We start from the raw sequence: 17,684 nt of genomic DNA on the forward strand, positions 1-17,684 counted from the left end.
TTTAAACCAGATTGACCGAGAACTCATTCCTCATCGAGCGAGACACGAAACATTGGAAGTCCCTCGAGAAAACATTGTGCGGTTGCAATTCATCGTTCGTCCACAATCTGAGCAATCGCTCAAGCAACGCAGGTTTGCATCTTCACCTCTGGACCTTTTTAAGATCGATCCAAAGTCATTCCAAGACGACGTGAAAGTCTTGAGACGAGCCCGTGTGCTCCGACATCCAATATTTGAAGAAAGTAAAATTGCTAAAATTGTAAAAAGGTATCAAAAACAGAACAATAACGGTTTTAACTCATCGGGGGATGTGACGAATAGCGACATGACAATTCAAAAATACTGTAAGCGTGCAAATATTACATGTCGAGGGCTTTTATTGTGAAAGGTAAGAACAGAAGGAGTGGATCTGGTCTGAGCTGCCTTTGTCAAGGTTGCAAAGGGTAATAAAGTTTGCCGTCTTAGACCACATTGTTCAGAATTAGAGGTGCAACTCAACCCGTTCGGCCATTGGTTGATGACTTTACTTGTGGTGCAAAAGCTCAGATTTTTTTTTGGTACCTCTCGGGATGCTGATCTTGAAGTCCAGGTCCCTCTCCTCCAGGTGGTACAGGGCCACCTCCTGTAGCCTGGCTCGCTCCAGCTCCGACAGGCTCTGGATGGGCACCGGCTGCAACCGCACACTCTGACCCAACATGGTCGCCCACGTGTGGTCACCCTGCAGAGACGAGAGAGAGAGAGAGAGAGAGAGAGAGAGAGAGAGAGAGAGAGAGAGAGAGAGAGAGAGAGAGAGAGAGAGAGACGGTTACCAAAATAATCCATCATTTAACCAAAAGAACCCAAAAGCTTTAAGGATGAAGTGGAAATCAGTCGGCGTGGTGAAGCCATATTTTTTATCATATTGCTCTTGATTTGTTTCTAAAAATCAGTTTTCATCAATTCATTGGCCGAAGAAGGCAGTGGGATTTGGTCAAAAGCTCCGGGATGAAGCTGGACAGTGCAGCTCACACACTCCCCATGCTCCAGTGTTTGACTGCAGCGCTCTGGGGTCGACTACAACGCTGCCAAGCAACATATACAACACACACGAAGAGAAAAGAAGTGTTAGTCCAGTGAGACGGCTTCAAATAGTCCCAAGACGAACGCTTCTTCGTCTGCGGTCTGAAGCAGAGACTCTCTTTAGAGAGTCTTTAGAGTAACAGGACGGAGTGAAGAGGAGTCAGAGAGACCCAACGAGAGGCTTCAGGAGACGAGGAAACGGGACAGACAGAGAGTTTGATGGAGCTCCAAGTTAACGAGAAGCAGACACACACTTCAGATCTGAGCGCCGTCACACTCCAATGTGCTTTCAATTTACGTGTGTGTGTGTGTGTGTGTGTGTGTGTGTGTGTGTGTGTGTGTGTGTGTGTGTGTGTGTGTGTGTGTGTGTGTGTGTGTGTTTAAACCCATCGAAAAATCAGGAAAAGCATCGAGTCTGAGGAATTTCACACAAAAGCATGGAAATCAATCAGCGTAGTGAAAAGGGAGAGGGACGGCTCTCTTTTCCTTTCTTACTTTTTTCCACTTCCTTCTCACCTTTGTTCACTTTTCATTTTATCCCCTTCATCCTTGACCTTTTCCTTCCTTTCGGTATCCTTCCTTCCTTCTTTTTATCTCTTCTCTCCTTCCTCCCCATCCCTCCTTCCTTTCCTTCCTTACTCCCTTCACTTTTCTTTTTATCCCCTCTTTCCTTCCTTCCCTTTTCCATTCCTTTCGGTTTCCTTCCTTCCTTCTCTTTTTCTTCCTTCCTTCTTTTCTTCCTCCTCCCTCCCTCCTTCCTTGCTCCCTTCTCCATTTCTTTCATTTTCCTTCCTTCTTTTTTTAAATGTTATACCATCCCTCCTTCCTTTTACTTCCGTCCTTCCTTTCTCCCCCCTCCCTTGCTCCATCCTTATGTTTTCCGTCTTTTTTTTTCCATTCTCTTTTCATCCCCTCCGTCCTTCATCTTTTCCTTCTTCCTTTTTCCATTCCTCCTTTCTTTATATCTCCCCTCCCTCCTACAATTATTTCCTTCCCTTTTCCATTCCTTTTGCTTTCCTTCCTTCCCTTTCATTTTGTCCCTTCTCTCCTTCCTTATTTATTTCCTTCCTTCCCCCTCCTTCGTTCATTTCCTTCTTTCCTCCCTTCTCCCTTTCCCTCATCCATTCCCATCTCTTTTCCTTCCTTCTTCCCTTCCTTCCTTCCGTTTCCTCTTCACATTTCTTTGAATGCATTTATTACGTCGATCTGAACATCAAACAACAGTATTTGCTCATTAAACTAAGTTTCGAACAAATGTGAGATTTACATGAAACCCATTGGACCTCTAAAGTCATTAGGATTCAATCACCAGTAATACTTCCTCTTCAGAGGATACAGTGTCTCTTTAAATGATCTCACACACACACACACACACACACACACACACACACACACACACACACACACACACGCACACGTATTTAATCACTCTTTTGTCGACACTCGGCCTCAAGCCTCATCTAAACACGGTAACCTTTGACAGCTATGTGCAACGACCGCCTCCCTCTGCATGTGCTCGTTCGCTTCCACACTGACGTCTGACGTCTGCAATCGAGCCGGCGCTCAGCCCACCGCAGCGCAGCGTGATTGGAGTAAATTGAAAAGCTAAAAACACAACCAGACCGGTGAAACGAAGATGAAAGTTGCCCGCTGGAGGCCGGAGAGGCACAAAGTCTCAAAGCCAACACGGCTCGGTGGAGAACAACGACATGAGGAACGTTGGTTTTGCCGTCTTGAAATGTCAAGGGGAAGAAGTGACATTTAGGATAAGTGCCGTGACTCACGGACACAGATGTGCAAGTCTAGCAAAACAAAACAGTCGCCTCAGTTCACTTATTCATCCCTATAGGTCCTTTGATATAAACTAACATTGTGAGAGATTGATGAGGGCTATCGAACAGAGATGGAAGTTTCAATGGTAAAAACCCAAACAGCCACTTCGGAGATACGAATGTCTAAATTCAAAGGGAATGATCTGGACCACACATTTGAGGGCTCAGGTTCCAAGGAGAACATCAGTGAGCTGTAAGCTGTGAGTGATTTCAACAGATTTAATCAGGGAGACACACACTGAACATTTAGACTCGGTGAATAGAATACCAGAGAACATAGAACCCTTTGAAAGCTCTCCTTACCTACGTTTCGAGGGTAATGCTTTTGACGTAATCGCAAATGTGAAACGCAATCAAGTGGTTCGCGGCAGCATAAACATAATGTGTTAATTGATATGAAAGAAAAAGTCAAAGACAAACAATAAACCAAACATGTGTTTGAGGTTTTGGCCACATTGGGCAGGTCATACAAAGTTGGCGGCCATCTTGCCAGAGATCTACAATGTAGATTTAAAAAAAAGGGGGATTTTCAGTCCAATTGTGGCTTCAGTCAAAAAGATCCAGGAAGGGAAACAATTCAAACCAGACGACAGACGATGGAAGATAGAAGTGAGCTGAAGCGAAGTCGTCTCTACCCCGGTCTGAAATCAAGGATCTGCCGTCATCCTTGCAACGCTGCGTACTTTGACTCCTTCAGAGCTAACAAACCAATCGCCTTTTTCACAACATCCAGATGTTAAGACATTCTTTCTCAGGAAACAAAATGAGATAACATCTGGACGGAGGAACCGCCGCGCCGTTTAAATAAGTCAATAACATTTGTTCAAATTATAGCAGTTCAACTCTGGGGGATCAAAACAGGAGGAGTAGATTTCCACTCAGGGACACGCCGTACGAAGCAACACCTGTTAAAAAACATCCACATGCCTGTTTATTTCTGCTGCTTTTAATAGAGCAAATTATGGAATAAAATGATAGCTAACAGGCTAAAAAAAATGTGTGTTTACACAAGGTGTGTGTGTGTGTTTGTACCCCTCGTCTGGAAAACTTAAAACTGTTTCCATTGACATGCACAAAATAAATGAGCTTTTTCATTATTGTCTGGAAGTTTAACATTCCTTCCTGACGAGTGTCTCTTTAGCATTGTGCTACATGTTAGCTGGTCGGTACGACTAAGAGAAACAATATATATAATATATAAAATATATATATTCTCTCTCTCTCTCTCTCTCTCTCTCTCTCTCTCTCTCTCTTTTTCTACAAACCAGTGAACAGGTAGCTTTTTGCAGCCAGCTAAAGCTACCTGTAAAGTCCACTGTTTAGCAACTAAACAGTGGACCCTGACCGATCGCAGCTTCCCGTCTTTCATGACGTACACCGATCAACGGAGGTGACCATATTTGGAATGCGGACAAGTGACGTAGAGGTGACGTATACGACTTTGTTAGCTGCAGCGACCTGTCAATCACAGTAAGCCCCGCCCCTAGAGCATACCCTGATTGACTCTAAATGGAGCATAATGTACTAAATGAACATCATGCTGTATTGAAGAAGACTGTAAACTAGAGATTGAGACCATAAACTCATGTTTACAATGTTTACTGAGGGAATAAATCAAGAGAGAAGTAGAGTCATTTTAGACTAGACTTCTATACAACCAGAGGAGTCGCCCCCTGGTGGACACTAGAGAGAATGCAGCTTTAACCCACTAACGGGGTTCTCTCGTAGGACCGTGTTTTGTTTCCCTACACGTCTCCTCTGGTGGCCCTGAAGGTCTTTGCTGCTTCGTTTGTGACGTACAATAAGTTGACGGTCGGCTCTTTCTGCCAGCTCGGCGTTATGCTTCAGATTGATCAGCGGTGCAGAAACTGTGACCCGCTTCCTCTTTTTGTTCCTCATTTGTCCCCCATCAGTCCTGAAGGGCCTCGGGAGCTTTCAGGTCTCGTGTGATTTGGGGGAAATAAGCAACAAATTAATAATGCATGAGTAAAACTTTTTTTCCCACAGAAACATGGCCCGAGAAAAACCTCTCCATTTTAAGATGTATCCATTTAAAAGCTTTTATTTTTCTTACACCTGAACAAAAGCAGGTTTTTTGTCCAGTATTTCATGTTAAAAATGTTCTTTGGCTCCATGATTCTCTCCAACGAAGGAACATCGTCTTCATGTTATTCAGCTACACGTCGTGTTTTCATCACGTTAATCAGGTCTCATTAGGAGCCAAACACCACCGCACATCAGTATGCAAAAGGTGCTCACACACACACACACACACACACACACACACACACACACACACACACACACACGTAAGTAAACAGACGGGAGGCACTAATAGGCCCCTTGGCAGCGCTAAAGACTTAAAGAAACAGGTCTTCTGTCGACACAGCAGCCCTTCTGTGTCAGACCATGACTAAACTGGCATGTCACACACACACACACACACACACACACACACACACACACACACACACACACACACACACACACACACACACACACACACACACACACACACACACACACACACACACACACACACACACACTTTTCAGGGATCACAGGCTCTCTGCCGTCTGGAATTTGACGTCAGGTCAGTGGACAAAAACTAACAGAAGTGGATTTGTGGGTTGATGCCAAAAAACAACTGTTTGTGTGTGTGTGTGTGTGTGTGTGTGTGTGTGTGTGTGTGTGTGTGTGTGTGTGTGTGTCATGCATTTCAATGTACGCCGCATAATGAATACATTTCAAGGTTCATCAAACTGATATTGGGAGTTAATTAATTCATGAATTAACTTACTACAACAACTGAGTTTAAGGTGTTTACAAAGTTGTGCACCTGCCTGATTTTAGCCAACAAGAGCTTTAAAAAGGCATCTATACTGCTGAGAGACAAATATCATTTTAAATAAGACTTTTACATACATGTGTCTGAAGTTACAAAACATTTGTTCATCTTAAGATGTGTATGTCAGAGGAGTTTGACTCAAAACGATCCCAACGAGGCTTTAAATTCAAGGAGATTTAGCACCATAAATCATACAGCCTACACACACACTCTCTCACACTCTCTCTCTCTCACACACACACACACACACACACACACACACACACACACACACACACACACACAGTACCTGTGTTGGAGTGTCCCTTTGTCACAATTAAAATCCCTTGTGATCGGTCCCTGCAGAGTTCTGAGCCCGGTTTATCCAGACTTTGTTCAGACACTCAAATACATCTCTGAGCGCTGAGCTGGATGAGTCGACCAGCAGCTCTGAGTCAAAGTAGCAAGAGAGGGAGGGAGGTAGAGAGAGGGAGGGAGTGAGAGGGAGTGAGAGGGAGGGAGGGAGGGAGGTAGAGAGAGGGAGGGAGAGGGAGGAGGGCTGAGAAGTGAGTTAGATTAAGCGAGGAGGAGGAGCAGCGCATAGACTTGACTTCCAGGAGCTGAGAATGTAAACAGAGGGGAGGAGAAGGGTGGAGGGTTAAGGAGCGGGAGAATAAACTAAGGAGGGAGGTGAGGAGGTGAGGAGGTGAGGATGGACCATGAAGAGGAAGAAAGGGGAGAGAGGGGTAGAGGGGAAAAAAAGGAGGCAAGAAAGGAAGAGACAATAGAAGGCCATGAGGAAATAAGGAGTTAAGGAACGTGGAAGGGGGAGAGAGGGAGGAAGTGAGGAGGGAGTAAAAAGTGGTTAGAAAAAGTAAAGCAGCAAATTAGGTAGTAAGGAAGAGAGGGAGGTAGGATGCATAGGGAAGGAAAGAGAGCAAGAAAAGGAGTTGATATTAAAAGGTATATGGGAAGGTAAAAAAGAAGGCGCTGTAGGAAAGGAAGGAGGAGGTATGGAAGGACTTAAGTGGGGAAATAATACCTGAATATAGAGGGCAAGAAATGAAGAATTAGGAAGTAGGGAAGGAAAGGAGGAGAGCAAGAATAGGAGTTAAAATGGGAGAGAAGGAGGTAGGAAGTAAGAAGATAAAAGTAGCATAAAAACATAAAAGATGGGATAGAAAGAGATAAAAGGGGGAAATGAAAGGGAGGCAGGTAAGCAGAGAAGGAAGGAAGGATGAAGGAAACAAGGAAGATAGAGGTAAAAGAGGGGGTAAGGAAGGAAAGAAGACAACGGTGTATGATGGCAAGATAGGGGTTAGGACATAAGGAGATGAAGAGGTAAAATATGGGTAAAAGAAGGTAGGGTGAGAGAAAGGGAGTAAGTAAGTGAAGGAAGGAAGCTTAAAAAGCAAAGAAATGCAGGGAAAGAGTGGAAGAATGGAGAGAGGCAGGGAGGGGAGATACAAGTAGATAAAAGTAAGACATAAGGAAGGAGAGAAAGGGATAAAGAGGTAGAAAAAAAGAGACAAGAAGGAAAGGAGGCGAAAGAGGGAATAGAGAAGGAGGGAGGGAGGAATGTGAGTGCTGGAGGATTAAAACGGGATAAAAGCTCTATAAAAAGGACAGACAGGAGCGTTCAGATGAGACGAGGAGACACAAGACCGTGAAGGAAAGAAGACGTTTAACTGGAGAGGAGGAGGAGGAGGAGGAGGAGGAGGAGGAGGAGGATCATTTTCTCTCTAGTGTGTACGTCCATCATGTAAATATTCCTTTAAAAGGCGCTTCTGACTCACAACTCCAACGTCCAATTAAATGAACTGGATTTCTCTTCATGAATCTCTGAAAACACGTTTGTAGAATATAAACACAACAAACAAATAACTCATGAACACAAATTACCGTCACCAAAATGTATAAAACCAAATAAAATACAACTTCAAAGCAGAATTCCTGTTCTGTCCTCACTACATCATCTCCTCACAGCCTGATGTCCATCAGTGAAGAGACGACTGGACGGGGCGACCCGGTACAGGGCTACAGACCCAAAGTGTCAGGGGTGACCCGTGTCCTTACGTACCGATCACAGAGTGACACAAAAACACACACAAAAAAAGACACAAAAAAAGACACAAAAACGTGTTTCTTTGTAGTTGTTTTGTTTCTCTTTATAAAGACCAAAAAAATACACAAAAAGACCATAAAGAGACACAAAGTGACAACAAAGAGACAAGAAAAGACTACAAAGACAAACAAACCGTGTGCATTAAGACACAAAAGACCAAAAAAGACACAAAAAGACCATAAAAAAACCCACAAAAAGACTACCAAGAGATAAAAAAAGACTACAAAGAGACAAAAAAAGACACAAAAATATACAAAATGAGCAACAAAGACACAACTGACTATGAAGAGACACAAAATGACCAGCAGGCTCGTCTTGCTGATGCATAATGTAGAAATGTGCTTATTACAGTAGAAACAGTCTGTACCTCTGACCCTGGCCTCTTCCATTGATCTAATGGATATCACACGCCTGTCGTGTGTGTGTGTGTGTGTGTGTGTGTGTGTGTGTGTGTGTGTGTGTGTGTGTGTCTTCCGGCTTCTCCACATCATCTTTGATCCTTCTCACTTCCTGTAACGACGCCATACATTTCCAGGTCAAAAGTGACAAGTCCTCAAACTCTGTGTGCTGACTCGGATTGTACGCTTAAAAAACAGGATGGATGATCAACAGCCATCTCACACACACACACACACACACACACACACACACACACACACACACACACACACAGTGTTGAACCAGGATATCCATGTCAGGACAGCGCTTCATTGACCACACCGCCACCTACAGTCTAAATGTACAACTACAAGACTAAATGATTAAAAAAAAAGTACATTATTTACTTCTGAGGTGTAGTACAGTAAAAAGTACAATAGTTACCTTTGAGATGGTAAAAGCTAAGAGGCTAAATAAGTGTCGGAGTGTTTTTTAAGTAAATAGTAAAGTATAAACTAAAGAGTACAGAGAGTAGTCACGACTCATTGATGTAAACATACTGACCTACGAGCTGCTTAAAGACGGAGTAGATGCAGCAACACGAGTGAAAAACGGGTTATTGCTGCACACACACACACACACACACACACAGTTCTCTCTCTCTCTCTCTCTCTCTCTCTCTCTCTCTCTCTCTCTCTCTCTCTCTCTCTCTATATATATATATATATAGAGCAGCAGAACACACCTGGGGCAGCAGCAAAATGTGGCTGTGAAGTTACCTGGATGACTTCTCTCACGCTGCTACGTGACCGAGCGTCCAGCCTTAATGATCCAGCATTAAAGCACGATCATGTACAAAAACACTGTTACTGTGCAAAGAGCCGGTACTTTGTCGACTCTCTTGTTATCTGGATTGGCTTCATTTATTTGGCTAATAAAATAAATTAAAAAAAAGATCTCGGGGCTCAAAGTGCACGATCAACATCTGATTTCCTGTAATTCATTTAACACTTAACTGGGAGGCTTATCTCTCACTCGTGGGGTTTCTCTTTGTGCGTCTGTGCAGACCGACAGGACTGTCCCAGAGTTCTTCTTCATCAGCTGATAGTCAGGAGCATAAAGAGGCGACGAGATAAGGACTAAACCGGCTTCTTAAAAACAGACATGAAGAGGAGAAAGTTTAGAGAGACGTTAGTATGAAAATCAAAGTGAAACACAACTATTTGAATATGTTCTCCGCCTATAGGCAGGAGGTTTGGGTTGTGACAAACAACCACGGGACTTTCACCCAGTAGACCGCTGTGAGTGTGAAACCAACAGTCAGCGTAATACGTTTTTAATTTACGGGGCGGAAACTTAAATATTGTAACAAACACACTTATTTTCAACCAAACCATGACGTCTAACTAGACCTAACCTAAGTACCTTTGTTGCCTCAACATAAGTACCTTTGTTGCGTGAAATGTTTCAATTTAAAACCAAGTGTTTAAAACTGGGACTGTAATCCGGGTGAGACAGTCTGTTGTTAAAGGGAATAAACCCAAATTGATTAAAGATATATTGTGCAATATTTCCACTGCACTCTATTATAAATCCCACAATAAACCAACACTGGATGGCGCCATCTGCATTTCATTTGACAGATAAAGATTGTCACCTCTCTTCCTGCAGATCTTCTTCTCTCTGGTTTCTCTCCCACCACCTTCTTTGGGTCTTTCCCATTAAAATATCCCAAAGTTTAATGTTTCAACCTTACCATCATCCACTGGTCTCTCTTTCTGGCTCCATTTGATTCCCCAAGAGGATTTTGGTAAAAATGGAGAAGAGGAAATGCCAACGCCGACAGAGGAAACAAGATTCCAGCGAGGATATTGATAACAGGTCGTTCTCTTTCTCTCTCTCTCTCTCTCTCTCTCTTCTCTAAACAGGACGTTCACATCCACACCCATCACCACCATCAATCTGATAGCTTCCACCCTCCTCAAAAACATCCACCTCTCCTATTTTATGCTCCGTGCTACGTGAAGAGTTAAGGGATCATTAAAACCACCAAAATCTTGACCGAATGTACGCCAGCTGGTGGCCAGAAAAAGTCAGTGGATTACCAAAAGGCGGTACAAAAATAAATAAACTTGGGGCAATCGGTCCAGTAGATGTGAAGAAATTACTCTGAGCCCAAAACCCAAAATGGTGGCACTAGAAGAACGGCCATGCGATCACCAAAGCCTTTAGGGGGACCACGAAAGTCTGTTCAACATTTCTAGGCAATCGATCGAATAGTTGTAGAGATATCTCAGCCTGATGTTGACGTTCCTAAAAAGCACAGACAACTCTTTCCAAAAGGACAACAGGATCTTTTTCTTCTTGGGCATTTCAACATGGAGGTCTATAGAGATCGACTCGCTTTTGGAGTCGGCCTCAAGTGGCCATTTGAGGAACTACACTTTCTTGTTTGCTTAATTCTTGGTTGTTAACATAGCTAGGCCGGCCAACGCATGGCTTTTTAACCCTCCAGCTAGCCCTCGGGGTAAACGCCGTTAACTCCGTCAGCGCCGTTAACACCTACCGCTGTGGAGGACAAACCGGAATTATGTAACTTCAAAGAAAAATCAGCAGCAGGTTCGTTCGTTCTTCCTCTCCCGGAGGACGGAGAGAGATGCGATCTGATCGTCATCTGCTTTGTCGTGGCTGTGCGATCACACGTTCGTCGTTGTGAAGAAGCACCGTAGCATGACGGCATACAGCGATACCTTTTACTTCTGTCGGCGTTCATGTCGTCACCTCCTTTGATCCAGCGCGCTCTGCAGAGTTGGTTTATATTTGTTGCGACAGTGATGTAAACCAGAGGAGGAGTAGGGAAGGAAAGAAAGAGCAGAGAGAGGATGACAAACAAGCTGCTTTTTGCATGTAAAATGGCATCAAATATTGTAAACACCATTTCTAACAAATTAATGAGACAACAGTCAATATTCCACAAGACGGCACTTCCTAAAAAGAAAGGTTACACGTCGTACATTGCTATTGATTCTACTGAAGTCAAAAAGATGAAAGGAAATGTCACCGTGGCGACAGCTCTGACCCCGCCAACCTCCGGACGCGACCATCCGTCTTCGGATGAAAGCCGCGTTGGGACGCGGGCACCGTTTCGGGGCGGTGGTGGATTCCTCTACAGGGAAAAGACAGGAAATGTGGAAAATGCCAACCAGGGCTTTGAAGATGGAGCCCTGCTGTCTCTGACGAATCCTCCCAACTGTCATGTGATATCTTTAAATTCATGGAATATCTTTAAATTCATGGAATTTACTAGTGCTTTGTGAGTTGCAATAATTTCCCCAAATGCCTTTAGAGACGACCACAAACTGTAACCTCTGCATTGAAATCTCTCAGAATAACCTCCTGGAGAGTTCCGCTGTTATGTAACAACAACAACAACAACACTTAACACATTAAGAAGTAAATCCTCTTAAAATCCAAGAAAAGCTGAGTTTAGTGAGCACAGCGTGAAGCGGGATTTAAATACATGAGCTCATAGATTTGAGAACAAGTAATGTCTTATGTCCAAATATATATGACAAATAGAAAATTAAACATGATTCCTGCAAATAATTTGGGTCAGAAACTTTCATCAAGCTTTGCGAAACTTTATCCTTTTATGCTTCCTTTTGATTTTAAACGTAGAATATACATTTAAATGATGGCCAGCAGCACACTGAAGAAATACTTTGTCACTCGTAAAAGTCCTGCAGTCAAAATGTTTCTTAACGCGGAAGACGAGGATTTTCCTGACAGTAGAAGATGAAACATATAATCTGTGAATAAATTAGGTTATTCTGCTCCTATTGGATTAATCAGAGGGGAGGAGTCTCTAACGCAGCTGTCAATCACTGCTAATGAACTCCTATCAAACTGTCAAACTAGGCTGGCTCAGGTTTACGGTTAGGGCTGGCTCAGGTTTACGGTTAGGGCTGGCTCAGGTTTACGGTTAGAGCTGGCTCAGGTTTACGGTTGGGGCTGGCTCAGGTTTACGGTTGGGGCTGGCTCAGGTTTACGGTTAGGGCTGGCTCAGGTTTACGGTTAGGGCTGGCTCAGGTTTACGGTTGGGGCTGGCTCAGGTTTACGGTTGGGGCTGGCTCAGGTTTACGGTTAGGGCTGGCTCAGGTTTACGGTTAGGGCTGGCTCAGGTTTACGGTTAGAGCTGGCTCAGGTTTACGGTTGGGGCTGGCTCAGGTTTACGGTTGGGGCTGGCTCAGGTTTACGGTTGGGGCTGGCTCAGGTTTACGGTTGGGGCTGGCTCAGGTTTACGGTTAGGGCTGGCTCAGGTTTACGGTTAGGGCTGGCTCAGGTTTACGGTTAGGGCTGGCTCAGGTTTACGGTTAGGGCTGGCTCAGGGCTATTCTTATAAGTGACATTTCTATTACTGCTACCATTAATGCTTTTAATATCATTATATTATATCCAGTACTGTTATTATTAGAGGTCTTAAGACAGAAGACAGGGTCCAAAGACAGAAGGTGTCGTATGCTGTGTAGATTGTAAAGCCCTCCGAGGCAAATTTGTGATTTTGGGCTATAAATAAATTTAATTGAACTGCAGCCCAAGGTTCTTTGCTCAAGTGCATCTCAGCGTTAATGCTCCCCTGGCGAAGCGCGAGACTAAACCCCTGAAACACAGCGGCACGGCTGAACTACCGTCAGGATCTCCGCGAGCGTCAGAGACAGCCTGCCGTGCGAGCCAAGGTCTAAAACGATCCTCCAGCCTCGGAAGTCAGTAAATTATCCAGTTCCTGACGATTGCAGAAGATCCATCATTGAAACTGACAATGCCTCTCTTATACCTTGCACTTTTCCACGAGTGAGGTAAGAAGATTAAGAGGCCACACAGAGATGCCAGGAACAACAAACAAATAGTTACAAAGTGAAAAAAAGAGAGAAGGCCCGGCTCCCTAATGACTGAAAGTCTGACTCACATCACACGATGTAAACACAAAGAAAGAGCAAAGGAGGGAGGCTCCTCAGCCTCAGACTTACACGACTAAACACTCACAGGGTTGAGAAGTCATAATTCATCAAAAGGTCTTCCCAGGACACAGAGGAATACGACGCACACGTCTCTCTAAATGTGCAACCGAGCGGCTGCGTCATGAAAACACGTGTGCACATATTAATAAAAAACACACACACCACACACCACACAGATGTTATCCAACTTCCCCGGAGCAGAGAGTGATTTATCTTCAGCTACCTCTACCACAATGCATGACTCGACGGTTTCTACAGCACTAAATGATCTTAATACAGCTACAGTGTAGAAATGTTATTTTAGAATATGTAAACGAGTATAAGTAGTATGAGTAACGAGGACAGATATTAATAATGATATTTTTTCATATCTTAGAAGGTTAAAGGATGAGATTGACGTTAAGGCCTTTAAAAAATGAGGGGCGTGACGAATATGCAACATGAAAATGCATATGAATCATATGAATCATATGAATTTGTATAATTCCAGGAAAACAAACGGGTGGGAACTGTAGTTTTTTTTAGAAAATCTTACTAAAACTGGAGGAAATGTCTCATTTGTTGGGGACTATTTTCTGCTGCGGATTAATACATGGCGCTCTGTAGAGCAGCAGGATGCCGAATGCGGGACTTGAGTCATACTAAGCAGGAGATTGATTGACGATTATGAAAGAAAGTGCAGCGCACGAATGCCGAGAATGTTTTTGAGGTCTTTTAGAAACCATATTCAGAGATCAGAGATGATAAAATGTTTCAGCTCGTATCTTTGTTTTACTTCTCAGAGATATCGGCCTCAAAAAAGGCTGATAAAAAACAACTAGATATGATTTATTCAACCGATTATCACCAGTTAAACTGACTTATTTGAAGGTCAACATAGAGGAACACTTCAATCTGTCTCCGAAGCAGCAGATCCTTCATGTCTCACTGTGTGAGAAACGAAACAGATGCACACAAGTGACGTCCAGAGGGAAGTTCAGGAACAGTCAGTCAATCAGAACTCAGACTGTGCGCCGGTTATATAACTCCACTGACGGGAGATTACACGCTGTGCATGAGGACACCCTGAAGGCACCGGCACCCACTGCCAAACCACTGCACACACACACACACACACACACACACACACACACACACACACACACACACACACACACACACACACACACACACACACACACACACACACACACACACACACACACACACACACACACACACACACACACACACACACGACTGTGCGCACAGATGCACGGAAACCTTGAATGCATCACCAGAGAGGAGAAACCGGATTGATGTTGAAATGGAAGAACTATATTTCATGTCTGTCAGCTGTGTGGAATTACGGGAAAACCCTGGTGGAGATTTACAACAACGCAGCCGGGAATCAAACCCACACGTCTGAGCCGTGGACGGTGCGTCGTGACCGCGGACCCCCGACATCCGACGCGCAACGAAAATAGTTCCATGCGCGCCGCGTGTTCCCTCCCCAAGCGGCAGGAGTTTGGCACAACGACAGCTCAAGGCGACCCGCAACCACACAGCAGCGTGTATTTTACTTTGAAATGACATTTGTTATTCTGACATGTTAAATCTCTTTAGGCGTGACAACACACAACTACATTACAATAAAACCAACATAAATAAATGAAGTTCAAATGAAGTACAGAGACCTAAACCACCGGCTTCTTTTAAAGAAAAGTTATTGATCAAGTCGTCACGATGACATTTGATTTAATCAGCTAATTTACAAAACATTCAAACAATATTTCAGGATGTGAGTCGTTCGTGTTGTGGAGCCATGCGTCACGAGTCACTCCAGACAAAACTAAAAACGTAGAGGTCAGACAGAGCCATCGAATTCACAACAGATGCATGAACTTCCTCATTTTAAATTCCTTCTGAAGACCAGTCCAAGCAGCTGGGAGCAGAGAACCGAATCACTTCTGTGAGATCGTTTTAACAAAGATCAGATCAAAAGTATTTGTACGTTTCGAAAGGAAATTCCCTGAACGCAACACGAGAGATTCAAAATTCCATCAATAGATGAAACGTTTCATTTGGAAATGCTCAAAGTGAGTCCTACCTTAGGAAGACTGGCCTTCATCGAGCCACAACTATCTGAACAGTACTCTCTACTGCGTGCATCTTTCTATCCAGCAGGAAAGACCGAGGTCCAAGATGAATACAGTCACACTCTCAAAATAAGACAATGCCACAAGTACGCATGTACTCAGCAAAGCAGACTGAACGCAATCAAGAGTAAAAATACTTCTGATGCATGTAGACTCAATAATACTCCTTCCTGATGCAATTATGCCTTAAAAATACTAATTCAGACTTAGACTCCCGATGCATTTAATGATGCTAATATTACATTTGAATAAAAAAACACTTTTCTTACTTTACAATACATCCAGTTTGAAACCAGATTTTTGCATTATCTTCATTGTATTACCCTCATCTGTGTTCTGTTTTGACTATTTCTTAATTATCTCCCGACAGTGAAGTTCTTACCAGGCTAGCTGCTGCTCTCCTGTGCAGACATCAGACCATGAGCAGCATTTAAGGACTCATCTCAACCTCCGCTTCCTCTCTTATCTCTGTGGTGTGTTTATGACCATGAGTTCATGACTCGTGTTGTGACGTAAAGGCTTGATGTTCACATGTGAGTAACGTTTAGTTTCAAACACAGACAGCAGCAGATCCAGCTCCAGCTGACGTCTTGCTGTTGCAGGTGGGAAATGTTTGTCTGCAGGTGAAGGCAGCTAATTGTGCCGACAAAGCTGATTGGCTGTTGTGGGATAAGGGGCGGGAGCTGTAGCAACGGGCGTACCTGATTGGCTGAGGTGATGCAAGGGGGGCGTCGCCTTGTGGATTTTAAAGTGATTGGACAGCAGCCAAGTGGGAGTAACTCATGAATGAATAGAGGACTTTTAAAACACTTCCAGAGCTTTCACTCATATCACATGTTCTTCATCAGCTGGAAGGAAAGAGAGAGAGAGAAAGAGAGAGAGAGCGAGAGAGAGAGAGAGAGAGATGCTCCAGATCAGGCCCCTCACACAAAAAAGTACCATGGTTTTGTGATGGTACTGGGTGGTACTTTCAGGTTTACCATTGTACTACTAATGGTGTGTATTGCACACAGATACCATGGTATATATAGAGACATGGTACATGCTATGAATAGGGTATTGTATAAATAAAAAGATGGTGTTTTCAGTCTGGTACCACACTCAACAACACCCACACTGCAAAATAAAATCCACTACCAAATAACAATATGACCAGAGGTAAAAAAAATGACAAAACATGTTCTAGTTAGTTAGTTTGGTAGCCAAGCAAATATTATGCCGATTGATTGATAGTAAAAAAAAAAGATCTTTATTTTAGCTCCTTATCTTCAATTAATTGAAGTCAGACATATTATGTATTTGGCTTCACTGGTAAATTGCAAGTTAATTTAAATAAACAGCGGAAGTCAAGTGAAGTCACAAGTTTTAATAAGCTACTCATAAGTCCAGCGCCCAATAATTAAATAGTGAGTCTACTTGTACACGTCGCAAAATGGCGACGCAGCATCGATTAACTGCTCGAGCCGTCCCTCGATGCTCTTCGTTGTCCCACATAAACACACACTTACCGTACACACACACACACACACACACATACACACACACACACACACACATGCACACTGTAAGGCTTCATAAGCAGCAGCTCATACATCGTGTCGTATCGCTCTGTGATGTTTTCTCAGATGCTTCACACGTTCCTGCCAGGGTGTCACCAGCAGCACATGGTGTGATAACAACAACAATTAACCTTTTAGGGGTTAGTTAGCTGCTGTCACTACACAATGCACAATGTCTTTTCAGCACCAAGTAGATTCCTCTATACCTTTATCAGCCTATTTGAAGTATTTGTTGCTGTTTTGGCCATTTTAGAAGAAAGCTACAAGCTGTTAGCACAACAATAACAGAATATCACCGTAAGCATCCCTATCATTCCTCTGAATTTGTATCTCTGACCACCTAGCAAATGTAGGTCCAATGTTTACTCTCTTTGTTGCTCTGTTTTTGGTCTCCACCACCTCCTGAGAGGAAACGTCCGTCTCTTTAGATGCTAAATGCTCCAGCTAATCTCTAACTTAGGCAGTGTGCAGTTGTTCTATGAGAGCTTTATTTTAGCTAAAAACAACTTGCTACTACTACAAGGACCATGAGGACGGGGAGTCAACCAAAACATAAGAAGTACGGATAGCAAAAACCCAAACAAGAAGCTGAAAGACGCTGAAACATTACGTAGACGTGAGCCTTTTAAACGTCAGTTAACTGCGGTCACTACTGAACTTTTACAGTTCAACGCTATGTACAATGTCTCATCAGCGCCGAGATAAATCACTGTACCCGTCCAAGCCTATTGTCACATGTACAGTGTTT

At 43.5% G+C, this 17,684-nt stretch overlaps 1 protein-coding gene across 2 annotated transcripts in view; it reads right to left on the reverse strand.

The window, feature by feature from the left end:
* arhgap36 (Rho GTPase activating protein 36) overlaps positions 1 to 17,684 on the reverse strand; it is a 40,577-nt gene that overhangs the window by 21,066 nt on the left and 1,827 nt on the right. Inside the window, exons 1-2 of one of the 2 annotated variants that reach the window (XM_068713220.1) lie at positions 6,029 to 7,352; positions 562 to 718 (exon numbers count right to left, since the gene is read on the reverse strand). In XM_068713220.1, the coding sequence (XP_068569321.1) occupies positions 562 to 697 (136 nt within the window). In that variant the 5' untranslated portion in view covers positions 698 to 718; positions 6,029 to 7,352. Of the gene's footprint in view, positions 1 to 561; positions 719 to 6,028; positions 7,353 to 17,684 lie in introns of those variants that run through there. The other variant, XM_068713219.1, reaches the window with a different exon arrangement.

The sequence above is a fragment of the Cebidichthys violaceus genome, unplaced genomic scaffold (genome assembly GCF_023349555.1).
Source record: "Cebidichthys violaceus isolate CVI_PGR_0920_01 unplaced genomic scaffold, fCebVio1.0.p SCAF_19, whole genome shotgun sequence".
In the NCBI taxonomy this organism is placed as follows: domain Eukaryota; kingdom Metazoa; phylum Chordata; class Actinopteri; order Perciformes; family Stichaeidae; genus Cebidichthys; species Cebidichthys violaceus.